Raw genomic sequence first — 19,336 nt, 5'->3', positions numbered from 1 at the left:
ACAGTAGCTGGCAACGGATATCTAAACATATGAACATAAACAAAGAGCATATCTACTAGCTTCCAATGATTTGCAGCTCAGAGAAGTCCTGAGCTAAAGACAGTGCCTTTGCAGTTAACAGTCCTCAAGTATTTCTCCTCCATGAGTAAGCCCACTTTCCCCTTGAACCCAGGCAAACATCCACAACAATTTGTGACAAAGTTCCATGGTTTAATTATCTTTACGTAGGTTTAGAATTTGCTACCTAGCTAGTTTCACTTGTCAGTCCTTCATTTTAGACTGGAAGAAATAGCAAACTATTGCTGCTTTTTTCATGTTTCTTTATCCCTGATTATTTTTCAGACATCTACCATATTCCAGTCATTTTTAAACCCATCATATTCCTGTCCATCTTTAAGAGCATGAGAAGTATTATTCCACTTTGCTGTTCTTCATACACAAGCTGTTCCATGCCTTCGTTCACCCTGTCACCGCTTCTCAACTTCTTTGCTGTTCTTCTTACACTCTTCAGAATGTGTAAGGAGGACCACAACTACAGATATGAGTCTATGATGCACCCACATCTTGACACAATGTCTTCTGTTTCATTGTTTACTCTTTTCTTAACGATCTGCAACAATCCATTTCCTATCTACTGCTATTCAGCCACAGGACAATATTTTCCATAATCTACTTAACTATAGCCACAGATCTATTATTGAGTGGTAACAACCACAACAGAGGCCACCATTTTATGTTTAAAAATAGAGTTATGTTTTCCCTTGATCACATCAGTTTACATTACATCACCTGCTAGATTATTGTCAAGAGTGCCAGTCTTGTAAGATCCTTCTGCAATCCATCACAATTGGCCTTTGTTTTCAACAATACAAATAATTTAGTATTATCAGCAAAGTTTGACAGACCATTATTTATCTTCAGTGCAAACAAGTGAATGTGTTAAGAAATACAACTCCCAGCACACACTCTTGTGAGACCCAATCAGTGATCTCCCTTCACTGTGAAAATGCAACTGTCCACTCTTACTGTTTCTTATCTTCTACTCAGTTATTAATCTAATTGAGGGCTTTCTCTTTTATCTCATGGTCACTTAGCTTCTTTTAGAGACTCTGATGGACTTCATTGAAAACTCAAGATCTTATCTACTGGATCTTCCTTCAAACAACTTTGATAGACTAATGAGATATGACTGCCCTTTATAGGAGCAAAACTTAATTCTTCTCCAGTATGACAAAATAATGTGTCCCCAAGAATTTTACTATAACTTCTATTATTTCATCTAGAACAGACACCATTCTTCTATAATTCTCTAGAGAGGTATAAAAACATAACAAGGACTGAACTACATGGAAATTGAAAACCATGGGTGGGAGACACTCAGAAGCCTAGTCCTGCATGTAACAGTCATTAACCTGGCAGTAGGTGTTCCAGGTTTATCCTACCAAATCAGTTTCAAATCAGGCTCAGTGAATTTATGATCGCATTCTTTTACTTGCCACAGAATATGACAAGTCAAACTAGGGTTTCCTCTGTCCGAGGTATTACCACCAAAACCAGTGGTGGAACTCAAGTTCCAACCTCACTTACACCAGTGAGCTCAGTGCAAAGCCAGTGGGAATTACTCAATATACAAGGGATCTAAAAACCTTTGAATGTATTTACACACTACCAATCCATTATACTCTGATCTACCAGATAGCCAAGAAAAGTTTTCCAAATCAACCTTTGAAACAAACTGAATTCACAGCTAAAGGTTCTAATTTTAAAAGGCACAAGAAAGAAGAAACCTTAGCTTCTGCTTCGCTTTGTACACTGGCAGCCTAAAGACATTTAGGGAACATCTACTTTAATAAAACAAACAAGGCCAGGTCATAGTCCCCTGGTCATCCCTACTGCTGCATCTAATTTCAGAGATGATCCTGTATTGAGCAGGAAGTCGGACCAAATATGCTTCAAGGGTACCTTCCTACCCTGAGTCTTTCTGTGATTCCATTCGGCTGTGTCCTCTCTCTCTCAGCATGGCACTGGGCTTTACTAACAGGTTTGGCCTGTTGTGTTCCAGACAACACCTGGATGCAGTTTGTGGGACTGCATGGGTCACAAACTGGTCCTAATAGGCAGTATGATTGGCAGCGTACCGTTTTGGAGGGGAAGAGGCTTTAGCCATGTTGATATAAACTCTGCTGGGCAACTTGTGGAGCCACAGACCATGCTGTGACAGATTTTATTTATGAATGTAGATGTAGCTCTAGTGACCCCTTTGAAGCCATAGTATAAATCTAAAAAAAATCAGACCTTTAATGTGAAGTTTGTGTCTGAAAAGAATATATGTTACAGGGATTTTTTAATCCATTTCTTGTCTTCAGTAGTACTTCATGTTTCAAAACATTAAAAAAACACTGTCTAATTAGTCCTCATAATACTTCATGAGGGAAAAAAAAAATTGTAAGTGAAGAGCACCTGAACAGCAAGCATTAAATTGACATAGCACACATCTTTTACAATTTTGGAAACATCTCCAGTGTCAGGTGTCACCTGGTGACAGGCCTGCAATTAGGACCCCAGAGTTCTAGGCTCCCAATCCCGTTCAAACTTACTTCCCTGTCAAAGAACTGTAATTCCCTTACAAACTGACGTCAGTTTTGCAAATTAGTCATAAGTCAAATGCGATCAGAAAAGTAAATCATTCATTGTTAGACTTTCACCTTAATTTTTAACTCTAGTTAATACTTTTCTGTTACTTAAAAAAAAACAAAACCAAAAAAAAAATCTATATTCAGAAATTTTACGAACAGAAAGTGAAGAAGAGTTCTCTGACCCTATCAGCTTATGATATGACAGAACTGATTAGCTAAAAAATTAAGTTGAACAACTATTTCTGACCAGCTATTTACTGCTTAAATATTGGAAATAGTTTACAGAAGCATGATGATGTACTTTCCTTACCCCATTTTCGTTTTGTGAAATAGGCATCAGCACTAGGGTCATTGAAGTGTCTGCTCATCATAGTCTCTCCTCCAGCATGAAAATCATATGCAAACACAAGAGCTTAAAAATAGAAACATGTGACAATTACTAACTCAAGTATATTTAGAAAAGTCTCAACACATCAGTTGGGGAAAAAAAAAAAAAAACAAACACCAAAAAATACTTACAATGCTCTCCAAACGCTTTAGTGGTAAACACTTCACGCAAAGTTACTATATTTGAGTGCTGAATTTTTTTCCACATGTCAACCAATACCATGCACTTTGTGTTTACAAGACGAAAACCTAGAAAAGAACATAAACCATGATTTTAAACGTCATGTTTTGGGGGAGATTTTTTTTTACTTTAGCATTTCTTCTGAAACTACTGAAAAGCAACCAGGCATTAAAATATGACTAATACACTTAGGTATGCTAGTCCTATTGAGACAATTCGGCTTTTCTCACCATGTATCCTCCGAAGGCAATATGGCAGGTCATCTTTACTATTTACAGCTTTATAGCATGATGTAATATACCCAAAGTTGCTTGTTTTCTGTATCCGATTGGGAGGGGGCAGTGGTTCCAAAGGAAAGAGACTGTGGTAGCTGTCCACTTCCGCAGGAACTGCTAAAATCAGTTTATACACAGAAACATATTAGGCATCAGTTGACTTCAAGAAAGTTATTATATTAACAGAGGAGATTAAAATTACTCTCATTAATAGGTAAATTCTTTGCACCATCTTTTAGGTGTATATAAACTTAAAATTCACTATTTTTGCTTTAGTACCAATACACAGGTTCCTGGAAGAGATTCCACAGAGCTAAAATAACTGTCCTCAGAAACACAGTTACAGCAAATAAAACCAACAGAGTAGATACACAATTCCATCTGCCATTTTCTCATTTGCCTTAAAAATTCACCCTTCTGAATGACCTTTCTTTGGCGTTTTTTTTTCCTGCACAAGCAGCAACTTCCATACAGACTTCATACCACTGTAAGAACCCTGTTTTCATCACAAAAAAGCAAATGTGAATCTTAGGTGTTTTAACATAAGGGGGCGGGGGGGGGGGAAAGAGAGCACAAGAGAGATGCTTAAGGTTTACAAAACATATTACCCTTTCAAGAAGAGATACACTTCTACTTCACCTGGATTAGTAAACTAAACTGCATTTTTTTTTTACTGTTCCATTATTATATTAAACATTTGAGAAGGATACTGCAACCAAAAAAAGGCACTCTGTTTAAATCAAGTTGAACACAGTCAGTTGTAAATTCTCCAAAAGCCAAATTACAATGAATAGTATATGCTTCTCTTGCCTGACAACTAGTACAAAGCCTTCTCTGATATATCAGCCAATTGCCTTTAAAACATACTAATTTGCTAGTTTACATATCCTTTAAAGGAATACCTAATATGTACAAAGTAATACAATACTGTTCTTCACAAGTCTTTATTGCCTTAATGATTTTTCTTTTCTCAGCAATTTTAAGTATTCCCAACCATTAAGGAGTTTCAAAACAGAAGAAAATTACAGAAGAAAAATAGAAGCAAGAAAAAAAAAAAACCATATTTCTGAAATACTTTGTATCTGGTTATCCATATCCCAGGCTGATGATTAAGATTTCATGAAAGATTAAACACAGGTGCTGTTTTTTGTAAGAAGTTGTTAATATTGTTGAATATGCACGGTTGCAGGACAATATGATCACAGTTTGGTTTACACGAAACACTTACTTACCAGGAATATCAGCCTGATCAATCTGGGCCATAGTTATTAAGTGTCTGTTGATCAGTTCCTGAAGAACAAATTAAGTAAAGTTTTGAACACTATAATTCAGCTTATCATTCTTGATAAGTTAACTGTACACTGTCTTTGAAGTACCAGCTACTTCTACTAAAATAGGGAGCTGATGCAAGTGTCTGGGGCAGGGGTTGCGGGGGAAGAGAGAGAAGACTGCAAGTTTGAAAACATTAATGACAAAATATATAAGTTCTTGAAGTAAGGAGCTGCAGAAGACACATTAGCTAGAGGTAACATTGACAGAGGCACCTACTACAGTAAAGCTGAAATAAGTAACAGTCACAGCCAGCCCTCAGAGAAGGGCTCATCAACTAACACCTGCATACCCTTTCATTACAGTGAAAGGCTTTAAAACTGGATAGGATTACAGCTTAAAGGAATGCTACATAAATGAACTCACGCACATCAAAACAATACAAAAGAAGTAAGAACACTTAGCTGAATAGTAAATCATGGCATGCAGATTAGACTGCAGTCACATATGTTGTAACCCACCCCTACTCTCTTTTGTACTCCATCCATTACAGGATTTGATTTTTTAAATTCTCCACAGGGAAAATTGACTGCACAGATTTTGAGTGGCTATTTCTCTTCTACTATTAGGGACTTTCTAGTTTTTGCCAAGATACGTGATTTTCCTTTAAATTCTCTATTATCTTACCTGTCTGAGTTCATCTGCCATGAAGAAGGAAGGTGCATTTGCTTTTGGCTGCATGTAAGCAACATGAGGTGCAGCTGGATGGTAGATGTGGTAGTTTGGAAATACCTGAAAATAAAACATTTTGAGAAGCAGTTTAAAATCCTTAAGGACAGGGAGAATGTTTTGTCACCCTTTTAGTTAGAACTACGAAGTCTTCATGCACAGTACGTGTTACAAATACACTGTCAGATACATTACAATTTCCTTATGTGATATTCACTACAAATGACCAAGAAGGGGGCTGTGTATGTGTGTGTATACATGTACATAGCTATTTTAACATTTTTGTAACTGCCTTTTTCTCTCCACTGTAAATGTAAGAGTTATTTAACCTATCAAAAAAAAATTAAAAACAATTGATTTTTTAATGTTTTCTCATTATGTATATATCTACTGAGATATATATAAAATGCTTTCTTTCTATTGCTGTATATGACCCCCAAAACTCTATGCAGGAGTAAATGAAAAATACATTAAAAATCCCCTGGTCCTTAAATTTCAGTGATTTTGGAGAACAATTACACAACAACTAAAAGGCCAAATCTTCATACACAGTAAGGGCTTCAGAGTGTTAAGAATAATCTCTGTAGTATCAACCAATTCAGCGTTTGGAAACTCCATACACTTCAGTATCAAAAGCAGACGTACCATTCCTGTGACAGGTGCTGGAGTTGTATCAGTGTAGAAGTACGTTGTTCCACCCACTGTTTCCTTCTGGATCACCTGGCCAGTAGATGGAGGCTGAGACACAGCATTAGCGACAGAAGCAGAGGCACTAGTAGGCACCATATAGTTTGCTGGGTTAGGAGTATGACTTCTTCTTCGAGGAGCAGGAGATGTATGAGGAGTTATTTTGGGGGAATGAAGAGGAGAAGATCCTGCTGACAGTGACATTCCTTAAAGAAACACAAGAAGATTCTTGATCAAACCTTTGTCACTAAAAAAAAAAATTTAGCAATTTAAAAAAACCAGCCTTCTCTACCAATAATATTCTGAGCAGGTGAGATGCTTAAAGATTGTTACATCTATATGAGGAGTTAAGAGGTAGAACATTAAGAGCAAGACTGAACTGATACATTTTCCCAAAAATCTTTGCTTAGCTCAGAGAGAAAGGGCTTGGGAACTTATGATCTACACAGAGGACTGGAATGAAAGATGCAAAAGCTGTAGAAAGGGGGAGACAAATCAAATTAATGTTGTGTCTAGAAGGGAGTTCATTAAACTGCAAAAAGACAGAATATTAATGACTACATAAGTGAATGTTTACATGTTACATGAACAGTCAATGGAGTTTGCCAAGCTGTAACTCTCTTCATCCAGTTAATGTGTACCTTTTACTAGAACCAACCTCACAGCTATGACTATTACAGTTAGATCTCCAGTAACTACAGTGCACAAATAAGCAATACACAATATCCTACTTTTAATAATTTCAAGGGATAAGTTATCTATTTTCCTGTAATTATTATAGTAAAAAATCATCCTCCAGAAGATCTATTTTATATGAAAGAGAGGTAACTTCTCAGAAAATGAAGTCTGTTAGGCATTTACGCTGACGTTTTCAAGTTTATTTAAAATTATTTTATTGATCGGTGTCCACCCTCAACATTAGACAAGCAACTCAACTGAAACTTGAGCAGCTCAGCTTCTAAACACAGTGCATTAGTGGGGAAAACCAAAGGCAACTTTTCTTTGCACACACACTTTTTAGTTATCAGAAACTAGTTTAGTTAGTTCAAGAGTCATTGTAAGCAGAATTCTCAGATATACTTATTTATAAAATTTTAGATGTCAAAGAAATCTTCCAGGTGAAGAACAGATTACCCTTCAGGAAACTTCCAGTATTACTAGTAGAAGATCCTAGATACCTAGGTATTCAGATTAATACACAGGAGAGCATCTATGAAACTTCTTGTTGCTCAGTTCAGATGGGGATGTACTCTCTCTTTTTTAACAGTCAGAATTATATTAGTCCTACTAAATTCTTTTTTTTTGAAAGGATATAAGATATGCAACTTCTACATTCAATGCTCTATGGACAGCTGAGAATTTTTCTCACACTATCAGAGTAATAAAAACAAGGAAGACAACTTTTTTTTGCATACACACTTTTTAGTTACCAAAAGCTAGTTCAGTTACTTCAGTCAAGAGTTATTGTACACAGAGTTCTCAATATGCATCATCAGTAATGTGTAGGAGTGTTTTTACACTTATGTCTCGTCTCTACAGTAGTCACATCCCTCCTACATTTACTTTTTCCTTTTATTAAACAAACCACAATAGCAAATAACAATTTTACTATTAACAGTTTAATAAGTAGTTGGGGGAAAAAATATTTTGAAGCTATATTATCCTAATGATATTAACAGAATATTTGTAACCTTCCATTTAGCTCCAATCATTTACTTTGACATCTCAAAACCTATGTGTATTAATTCAGCATAATTATTTCTTTTGTTATTGAAAAGTGAATAGTTCCAATAAAATAAACATTTTTTTAATGTAAACGATAAGAAAATCTTACGCCTTTCTCTTTAGTTAGGTCTCTTCGGTCACTTATTCTTTTCATAAAATACAAAAATATAAAATGTAAGAATATGAAAACACAAAGTCTGGATTTTTCTGGGCCAGAACTTTTCTTCATATTAATACGCTTATATATGGGTGTACATACACCCACATTATAGATAAGCAATATTGTGGAATAATTGCTTGCTAATTAGTGTATTAACTTAAAATGTGAATTATAATAGGCACTTCTGAATGTTTCATTTTCAAATTACTTCTGAATAGTAATGTAAGTACTCTTCTAAAAATCTGTTTACAAATCTAACTGTATGGCTGTAAAACGTTCTGCATTGTGACAGCACTGGTTTATGATACCAAAGAAAGTAAGCTTCCATTAAGGTAAAAGTTGCCTTGAGTAACTAACACTCAAATATTTAGTAGCTACTGTATAGTGCTACATTTTTAACAAAAGACTAACACATGAATGTATTCTTAATCCACTGTGGGAAAACAGCAATTTCAAAGGAAACAATATATTACTATCAACATTTGAAGGATGGCTAATTAAAATGGCCATAAAACTGAAGCAGCTCCACAATTTGCGTCTATGATGTTCAAGGGATTCTCTTCATCCAGGGAAAGTTGTTGACATGTCTTTTTCACTCTATCCCAATAAAACACAGCATTAACTTATGTCCTTGCAAGCACGTAATCTTGACCCAGACAGAAATAACTGGCTTCAAGAAATGTTTTTTTCAATAAACACAGGAAAAAAACAACCCAGTAGCCTTCATCTATACTAATGAAAAATTAACCGAAGACTTCTCCACTTTAAAATAAAAAGTGTATGTACAAGACACAGTATATAGTAAATCTTTTCTTAGAAATCAAAGGGATGACTTGCAACCTTGCTAAAATTATACTGCGACCTTCTACTGAAAGTGTTTCAGGAAAAAAAAAAAATAAAATCTATCACTAGTGGTTCTTACTGATACAATTTCAAACAATTTCCACTAAGATTTGGTTTTTAAAAAATTTATTCCTGAACAGTTACAAATATAAATCATTAATGTCTTTGCTTGGGTATTAACATAAGATTGAAAGAAAAGGAAGACAGTCAAGTGTTACATAAATTGTTTCAAATGCCCTTCCAGCCTCAGTTAGGTCTGATTTTGGAAGGACATTGAGTGTTCAATGAAAATCACCTGGTGGGGAGAACACAGGCTTCTCATTTGCCAATATACACAGTAAGTTCAAGACATGAAAGCAGCAGCTTGACTACAGTTTGGTGTTACACTGTAAGGAATTTGCTGCTAGTGCTGCAGTAGGTACCGATAGGCTGAGGTAGCAAACATTCAAGGTGACAGATTCTTCTGATAGACTTCCATTAAATTCTTCAGAGTCTAAATAAATAACTATTAATTATTAGAAGTCCAGTATCACATAAAAAACCCCAAACTTTTAATATGGTAAAGCTGGTGCATAGCTAAGTACTTATGGAAGCAAATAATCGGGTGCACAAACTCAGGCAGATCTCACCAACTTCATTATTATTTCAATCAGTTAAAACCTTACTAATATTAATATTTAACCACAACAAAATAGAATTACATTAAAATAAAGGAAAATGGCTGAACATATTAGGTGTGATAATAATGGGAACATTAAAAGGTGAACATATATTCCTACTGACTCATACTGAAGGAAAAAAATGGTACTGAACAAATGATGGTAACAATGTGGTGAAAATGGAACCACCTCTCACAGAATTAGACATGCTGTTTTCAACAGCACAATTTATATAAAAGCCTATTCACTTAAGGGCCTAAGAAAAAATGGGGTTTGAATAATCTAATTATGATTTTTATATAGAAAGATGTATATATCTCATACCAGTGATCCTGACCAAAAAAGTAAAATTGTTAAGCTTTCCCTATGAGACAGTTTAGTGTTCCTCTGTATTACAATGCCAACAGGATTACTAGTACAAACGCCAAAAAGCCTGCTTCAAAATGTCCTTCCTGAGACTTACACACTAGTAAAGGTGGCTCTCCGATCCTTGTCTTGGTGAATTTTAATATCCTTCATGAAGAAATCAAACACTATCTTGAAAAGCGCAAGGAGAAAGGGCTTCTTTCACTTCACAATTATTTACATCTAAAAAACAGTGTCATGGTATCATACCAACATGGAAATGGTTGCAGGATTTGAAGGTCTTTTCACAACATTCACAGTGATCATACAGGCTACCTGCACATACCTGGAGCTCCTGCTGCTATTCTCATTTTAGGTAGAGAAAGAAGTCACATTTACATATCCCTCTTTATTGTTGTATTTTCAGTTCTTGTATTGTTTTTTATTTTTGAAGTTTCATTGTGACTGAGGAAAGGGAAGTGGTAGACTTTGAAATTCATTTGAGACAGTACTCGAAAGATATTTTATGAGATTAACGCTTTAACAAAGCTTTGTAGCATGCAACGTATTTGAACTAAAAACCTAAGCTGTATTTTGAATCTGAGAATTCAGACAGACAGATAAACAGGATCAAAGAAAGGGCATTAAGCATGAACTCTCATTAAAGACTGAGTGTCTACAGTTTTTTGGATTCAATGGAAGTTTACAATTTAATGAAGCAGAATTTCATTAAGCTCATGTGTATACAAATCAGATGGCCTACAACATAAACTATTTTTAAAAAGAGGAATCGAATAAATGTTCTGTACATACTTTGTTACCTTTGTCTGCAAATTTGCTCATCTACAACCATACACCTGTGCCTCTAAGCCTCGTAACACATTCAGAGGTCAAAAATGAAGCATTTACTGTTTTATTACTATAATATTTTGTACTTTAGAGATACTCTAGACCACTAGGTACATTTTGAGGAATGACTAAATGAAGTAAATAATAAAACCAGTCTACTTCAATAACTTCTTTCAAGCAGCATCCTTATATTCACTATATATTTCCTTTTATTATAAGCTCTCTAACAGGTCATTAGCATTATAGCTCTGTATTTCCAAGTTATCGAAATCTGCTTAATTCCCTAAACTTCAGAGTTATAAGTTCTTTCTCCTCAATTTTATTTGGGATGAAACTAATTTTTCAATGTTTGCCCTCTTCCTCTCTTGTATTATTCTGGTGTGGCTGTGGAACTTTCTCAGCAGAATGGGTGCACCATACTCGATACAGGATGTTGGAACAAGCTCTTAGTGCCTTAGGCCACTCAAACCACCTCAGCTGAAAGTGGTCCATTTCCAGCTGAGGTCATGAGCTCCGAGAACTACACTGTCATAGACCATCATGAATGGACACAAGCACATCACCTTCATGCTCCTGAGTCCTAAGCCTGCAGGTTCAGACTGGCAGCAAGAAATAGGATCTCTTACAGTCTGCGTAAGCTCAGAGCCTGTCTTGAACCAAATATAGAAGCAACAGCAATCTGTGTTATTTCCATTGATGACAAAGGCACCACTCTTTAGCTATAACCTAGCTTAAGCAAATCCAAGCCAGACAAAGATTTTCTCTACTGAAGGCTATGTATCTGTTCTCTCTCAAGTTTAACACAGCAATGTTGTCTTATCACTCCAATGACATTCATGAATTTCTTTGAATTGCTTTGTTGCACATTTTAATGACGCTATTATTCTGAAACCCCCACACAGAAGAGGAGAAGATAAGCTTGTTCGCAAACGTACTATTTGAAGATTAACAACAACCCACTAAATTTCCCATACAAATGATAAACAGGATGTATTTGCTAGCAAGGGAATGGGAGAGGCAAAAATCCAGGGGAGCTTAAGGAAAGAAAAAGGTTTGGAGAGGGTGAAGGGGATCTGTTCAAAGCTCTTCAATAGGACCATTTTTTCCAGCTATTTGTGTAAGTTACATTTTATCTAACTATGTTTTCATATTCTATTAAAGGTTACTGAGATGAAGACTGACTGTGTTGAGATTATGCTAGAAAGCGCTTACCTAAGTAAATACACATGAAAGTAGGAGCAAACTTCTTCCATGCTATGCCCTAACGGATGTGTCAGGTGTGGACACAAGTTATCTACTGAAGTATGTTAGGTTTTAGTTGTAATTTTTTCCAGTATTTCTGCAGTACTGTTGATAAGACAGATAGAACAAATATTTTCCAAGGACAATCAATTTTGTGAACAGTTATCTATGAAATACTAGAAATCAAAAGTGGTTTTGATTTACACCTACCTTTAGGGAAACCTCAGAAATTAGAAATGGGGAAGAACTTAATTTTTTCCATCCTCAAGAGGGAAATCAAAGGATTGTTCTCATCTTTTACCTATTTTGTTATAGGTGAATTAAACTATGGAACTTCTAACAAATTATTCCTACTACATTTCCTTATTTCTTATGAAATATTAATTTCCTCCAGTACCCTATAAGCTACTAGAAGCAATCTTAATCTTATGCAAATGCTTAAATTTCACACATTATCTGAAAGTTATTCTACTGGAGAATAAACACCATTTAACTGGAAAGAGACATATTTAAAGGAAAATTCTTATAAACTCTTTACATGGATTCCATTTGAATTTGTTTTCACGTATTGAAAGCTAACAGATCCCAACAATAATTTTTAAGTCAATTTCATAACATATTTAAATCTTTTTTATTCTGTTATCCGATATGACCTAAATGGTGAACATCCTCCACCCATAAATACTGCTTTCTTATTTAAGAGCCTAATCTTTTAGAAAGAGCACCTCCTAACTCACCTTGAGGTAATAGAAGTTTTTGTGGATGTATGCTATCGACAGCTAAGCCATTTAAATAAAAATAAATGTTTATGAGTATTATTTACACAGGACATGTAGGTTCACAGAGAACTCTGCGTTCAGTGTAAAGAAAGAAGCTTCTAAAGAAACTATAAGCACCCAACCCAGATCCCTACTCTGAACTATATTCTCTTTTTAATTATACAGGAAGAGCAGGGAAACAAGCCAACTTTGCCTGAAGTTAGCTCTTACGAATACGCCCCCATTCCTTTCATCCATAAACAATAGTATTTGAATCTAGATCGTTTTCAGCATCGGCATCTATATTGCTAAGAGCTCAAATTGTTGTATGAACTTCTTTCATCAACAGTGTTACTTATCCTTTCAAGTATTACTTACAGATGGTAAAGAAATTGGACTGTGAAGGATCCCTCTGAGATCCCACTGGACACTTTCCAAAAGTAGATCATTTTACTGTATTCTATTTACTCCTTTATACACTTTTCAATCCAGGTGACAAGGCTGAGAGGCATATAAACACAACAGTTTTCCAATAAGACTGTACAGCACAATATATTATGAAGCAGACACAGCACTGCAACATGTTCATTCGGTCAGCAGAAGCATCAATCACTTTCCTAGCCTGTTTCAATACTTATAACATGCAAGCTAAGCGCTAGCTTCTTTCACATTGACACTGAGATTTATCCCCTGGCATCGGGAAAGACTGAAGTTCAGTTTAATAGATGGCAATTGCCAATACCGGTTTAAAAAAACCTAATATTTACAATATTTGCCCCTCTGCCTTTTGACAGCTACCCAAGACTTCTTGTCTGTCACAAGAGACTGCCAAAAGTTTAAGTATGTACAGAAACCCACTAAAGGATCTGCAATGTATAATATCAAGATCTGCTTATGGTTGTATCTTAAAACTATTCTGTTTTATTAAATATATATATATATATTAGAACAAAGCTAACTTAAGATCAGAAGTCCAAAAGATGCATGAAGAGCCTGAACTTTTTAAGTGTAAAAAGTCTCGTCACTCAGTATTGTATGACTGCATGGGACACATTTCTTTAAGAGTTTTAAATGTGGGAAATAATCATAGTCAGCCTTAAATGGCAGATACAATAACAATTAACACTACTTTGCAAGGCAAATTATTTTAGAATAAGCTTATCTTCTACTTTTTGTTTTTCATCGAGATTTTTAAGTCCTCGCATATACACCTTAACATTGAAAATAATTACTTCTAGAGTACATACTCTAGAAATAAACCAAGAGAGCTGATCATTGCATGGTAATCAGAGCACATATTCACTGCAGACAACAGCGCATTTCTAGACTAGGGGTAGTTTAAAACATCTTCAAGTACTGCTCTGGCAAGAACCGCTTAGAGCACAGTGTGTGATAACTCAGCACCCCTTCTCCCCAAAAAGAGCAGACTAAGTTAGGCTGAGTTAATTCCAGCGGTGCTGTGGCTGAACAGATTTCACAGCCTGCAGTGTGATTTCCATAATACTGGAAGATAAATCCCAAGTTCCTGCACGATTATACACTTGAAGACTGTCTTAAAATTAAGAGCTACAGTAGGAGGTGGCTACATTTATACCAAATAAACCTGGTCACTATCTATACACGGTTAAGTTTGACATAATTGTAAGTTAAAAGAAGCATGTGTACTGCAAATTATTACTCTCAACTTACCTGGTGCTAGCCCAGCAGTAGCAGGACTTCCCATGGAGGGGTGAGAGAACAAGGCTTGGGAGAAGGCAGACATACTTGACTGGGATACATTACTCAGCCTGGAGGTTGATCCTCCTTTAGGAATAAACTCACTTGCAGAAGGATTGGGTGTCTGTTTAAAAACAAATGTAAATTAAATGCTTATTTTAAATGTGAAGAGATGGACAGTGCCTATTAGGAAGAAAATACTTTCTAGGCAAGACTACCGAGTGAAGAGGATATTTTTAAGTTACATGCAGCTTGCTGACAAGGACAGCAGATACTGGAAGCTGGTCTGCATGAACAAATTTAACTGTTTTTCTAGCTTACGTCTGAGGCAGCATTAGGAAGCTTTCCATATGAACAGCTGATATATGAGTTCATACAAACACTTTGCAAAAGGCTTTCCATAAGCATTACGTTATAAAGTTGGAGAACAGGCTGGACACCAAGAAAGCCTTGCCACTGCTGCACTGACTGTTCCTACGTGACTTCAGAGTTTTCATCTCAAACTAAGTAGCAGTTTCAACTTAAAGCAGTAAAAATGATTCCTACTAAAGAAGTCATCCCTGCCTCTACTTCAAATAGGCCTATATGTTTCTTTTTTTGTGACGTTAACTTCTGTTTTAATTACCTATTCCATTTACGTAGCACCTTTAGTAATGAGGTTTAATTTGGTACCACAGAAACAAATAGCAGCAGAGTGACCATCAAACATTCAGTATCGATTAGTACATAAAACATATCACACAATCAATTTTTAATTTCTATTAAAATCTATGCACAGGGTTTTGTAGTTTTGGGGTAGGTTTTTGTTTGTTTTGGGGCAGGGAGGGTCAGAAAAAGAAAATCCTGATTAGAGCTCAAAAGGCAAAAAGCTTATTGCTGGACAGCAAATTACAAAAGACACTAATGGAAGAAAAAAGAAACTAAGGCAAGAAATAAGCCCCAATGAACACACTGAAAAGTCTGAAAATTATGAACTGTTTAAGTCAAATTTATTAAGTAATCTTCAGAGTACTCTCAAAAGAGTCTAAACAAAATAAATAAAATGAGAAGATAGTAACAACTCCCAATAGACAAAGGATACCGTCAAGAAAATCTGTAATGTTTATTAAAAGCACATTATATTGGATCACTTTGATTTTGGGCAGGTTTTAAATTACCAAATATATCAACTGTTAGTTAAATTACCAATATTGATTTTTACAAATACGAATAAAGTGGCATTAAAGAAGTTAAGGTAGTGCTAAACTAGAAAATGTGATTACAAAAAACTAATTTAGACAGGGAAGAAAAGCGTTTGAAAAGTATTTTTTGTGTTAATTTGTTTTTAATATCTTTATTTGAATACTTCAGCCAAGTATCATAGCATTAATGTATTTCAAAGCACTGGAAATGAAAAAGGATTCTAAAAGCTGTAAAATTAAAGAGGATGTTCAGGTTTAAAAATAACTAGTAACAATATTCCACCTTTAACCAGACAGTAAATTTTAACTGCTAACCACCTTATGATGTTACATACTAGTCACGTGCATGTGTCTGAATATTCAAAGAACAGCTATAACCAAATACGTAGACTGGTGAAGTAAACCCTGGATTTACATGGGTAAAAAGTTCATAAAAATCTTAAAATTCTCCAACCACATTTAGTTAAAAAAAAAAAAAAACTTGCCAAGGTATACACTAATGCAGCAAAACAAATGGCAAGCTGCAGACTGAAAACAAATAACTGATACATCTAGACTCAAAAACTAATATTATGGACTTATCTGAATTTTAGGTACAAGAATAACTAAGACAATGGTGTTCCTCTAGATAAAATCTGCCATGCACAATTCAGCCAAATCTGCACTGAAACTGAAGAAAATTACAGCTGGTAAAGAGCCAAGCAGAATTTGCCCAAGTGGCAATATAGCTGAAAAGTCACCATCAACCAAAACAAGAGAAAAGGACATAATTTGTAGCATCTTGCTAAAAACACAACGTTTCAAAGAATTACATGAGATCCAAGTTTTTGTACTGCTAAGACTAGCCGTGACACATGCACAGTTCTACCACACATAAATACCGTGTCAGCTGAGTAACAAGGGCAGGACATGGCAAAAAACTGAAGCATGCAAGTGGGGAGAAAGACACCTGGAAGATAACCTCAGCCTTTCCCAGAGCAATTAAGAGAGTTCCCAAAATCCCATCCATACTATTCTGGCTAAAGTCTTACCACTTTCACCAACTGATTCAATCAATGCCTACAGAACAGGGCTGGGTTTTATTTCTAAATGCATTCTGCAAGTTTTCATAGACCAGTTTTTGTCTCTCAAAGTTACTTAAACAATATCCACCATAATTTTGAAATGAAGCTGCTTCAGAGCTCCACTTTAACTGGTAGGTGTTTTAGTTTATCCAAATGAAAGAGTCAAACCCAGGAATCTGCTAGAGCAGTTTGGGTTTATGCTGTAGAATTACAAGCAGCAGTGTGTCAAGCCTGATGGAAATTCAGTTTTCATTCCAGTTTTTTGGTGTCACAATTCAGGATCAGAATCAAAGTCTGATAAGTTTAAGTTGTTTCTATATAACTTCTATGACAGCATTTTATATGAGTCAACAGCTTTGATTTGCACAGCTAGACTCTTTACTATAAAAGCCTGTTTCACTTCTCTGTGATGTTACAAACATGATGTTGTAATTGAAGACTTTCCCCATTGATAAAAAAGTAATTTAAATTTTGGTGCCAATTTTAAAAGACCTTCCCACACTCAAGCTGTTTTCTAAATACAGAAAAATACCTGAGCTCCACAGCCATCAGCCAGAATAAACTAATCAAACTAATGCAAAAAAAATTAATAAATTTGTGGTCAAAACTAGTTAATACTTTGTCACCAAAATTCAAGTTTAAGCCCCAGGACATGTTTAAATACACCTATGTGAAGTTGCAGTTATTACAACATTTCCAAAACCATTCAAAGTTTTCATCTGAAGTCAAACACTAATTTTTCTGTGTACACCTTGCTTCCAACAAAATAATAACAATTTCATAGCACGTAGGCTAGAATAAGTGACTAGACCAGACTTAAGTGAATGCAATATTCACTATTAGTTCTTGAATATTTAATCTTTTCATCATTTTTCAAACTTTGTCGACAACCTATTCTGCATCAATGAGAATGGAAATATGCCAAAACTAGGAAGCCACATTCTTAATGGCAAATGATTCAAAAATAATTATGTTCCTGGTCTGGAAAAATATCCTATTTTCACTCTGGCAACTCATAACACAAAGTGTAAATTCCAGTGCTTGTTTTACATTTTAATTAATGGTAAGCTTAAAAATCTGTCTAAAAGGTGACTATGCTTTAAAATCCTACAGGGAATTTTTACAGTTTTTCTGTTTGAATCTTACCAAACTTCCCAAAATTACATTGAGTAAAAAATGTTTATCTTTTATAAGAATGAAAGTAACCTACATCTAACTAGTGAAAAACATTTTTTTCATTCTGTATTATGTTTAGATTTCCCATAAGCACAGGTTTAATACAAATTTCATTTCATTAGTCATTAATTCCTCATCTCAAAATTAACCTACTTATGCTAGACCGGGCTTAGAATTTTAAACCTGAGTAAATCAGGAGTGGTAAAAAAAGGTAAAGAAAACGGATATTGAAGGCTTTTATTAAACTTTGGGAATAATTAAAAGAATGGAGATGCAAGACTTAGAAGACATGTAATGAATTATGCAATACTGTGATGTTAAAAACAAAAGCAGCACTTTAGAATGCACTTTCTAAAGCCCAAACAAGAAACACAAAGCCTTCTAGCACTATCTGCACCATGCAACAAACCAAAGACTGTATTTTCAGTTTCAAATGCAAATGTCCTATGAAAAAGCACATACAAAATTATTTCAAAACATTAATAAGTTTCCAACAAACAGTATTAAACAGAAACAAGTACAGCTTTGTCAGCTATGTTAGATTTTCCTAGAAACCCACCTAAAGTAACTTCCAACTCATACATTTACTAAAGTTAACACCATTCCTTTTTCCTCTCAACCTGGGCAGTTTAAATCTCACCCCCCTTCTTCCACTATATTCATAAAAATTCTGTCAAACTAAAGCAGGGAAGCAACTTCCCTAGGCATTATTTGAATTAATACCTGCACCATGCATTCTTACCAGAATGACTCCACGAAGAAGTTTCAGCAAAATACCCTATTTTCAGGTGCTTTATGTCTATACTCTCTCAAAAAGAAAAAAAGCCTCTTTTCAGTCAGCTTTGCAGAGAAACTTCCACAGACAGACCACAAAACTGAATCCATCCAGATTCACATACAAAAAAGAATTTCCATACTGCTGTACTCCAGAGAATGCAGTGTTATAAAACACATACAAATACAGTCCAAATGAAGGCTGATTTTACTCATGATGCAATTAGTAAGTATGGAACCACAAGAGGAGTAAAAAAAGGGAAAAGGGAAACTAATTTCTGTCACCATTCAGCACAGAGCTTACCTGTCTGGTGGCTTTTAAAGATATAAAAGGAAATACAATTAAAATACAGCACGGAGGGTAAGAAACAAATATTTTGTGGGTACCACCGAAAACCAATTCAAGGCTCCTTAAAGAAAGGTGCAGATGAAAGCAAAGAGGAAGCCAAGGATCTCAGTTGAAGACCATCGCTGGAAGGATGACACAGCAGCATGCAGCATTACTGTATGTTAAGCAGTTGCACATATTAACAGATTTCTGTAGTCCAGAAATAAAATTAAAATTCCTGTTTCATCAACTATCAATTTTGATATGTATGATTTGTCCTTATGCTCCTCAGTGTTAAACTCCTAAGGCCCCACTGCTGCATTCATTCATAAATGAATCCTTACAGATGTAC

The 19,336-nt window shown here is 35.3% G+C and overlaps 1 protein-coding gene across 3 annotated transcripts in view; it reads right to left on the bottom strand.

The window, feature by feature from the left end:
- PAN3 (poly(A) specific ribonuclease subunit PAN3) overlaps positions 1-19,336 on the bottom strand; it is an 83,748-nt gene that overhangs the window by 23,359 nt on the left and 41,053 nt on the right. For 2 of the 3 annotated variants that reach the window (XM_086476265.1, XM_086476273.1), the window contains 7 exons: positions 14,435-14,585; positions 6,123-6,370; positions 5,436-5,540; positions 4,712-4,769; positions 3,435-3,596; positions 3,156-3,272; positions 2,947-3,048 (listed from right to left, as the gene is read on the bottom strand). In XM_086476265.1, coding sequence (XP_086332391.1) covers positions 2,947-3,048; positions 3,156-3,272; positions 3,435-3,596; positions 4,712-4,769; positions 5,436-5,540; positions 6,123-6,370; positions 14,435-14,585 — 943 coding nt within the window. The remainder of the gene's footprint in view (positions 1-2,946; positions 3,049-3,155; positions 3,273-3,434; positions 3,597-4,711; positions 4,770-5,435; positions 5,541-6,122; positions 6,371-14,434; positions 14,586-19,336) is intronic. The other variant, XM_086476279.1, reaches the window with a different exon arrangement.

The sequence above is a fragment of the Leptosomus discolor genome, chromosome 1 (assembly GCF_034619465.1).
Source record: "Leptosomus discolor isolate bLepDis1 chromosome 1, bLepDis1.hap2, whole genome shotgun sequence".
Classification (NCBI taxonomy): Eukaryota; Metazoa; Chordata; class Aves; order Leptosomiformes; family Leptosomidae; genus Leptosomus; species Leptosomus discolor.
The sequence above is the reverse complement of the archived record's forward strand: the minus strand, read 5'-3'. Positions and strand labels throughout refer to the sequence as shown.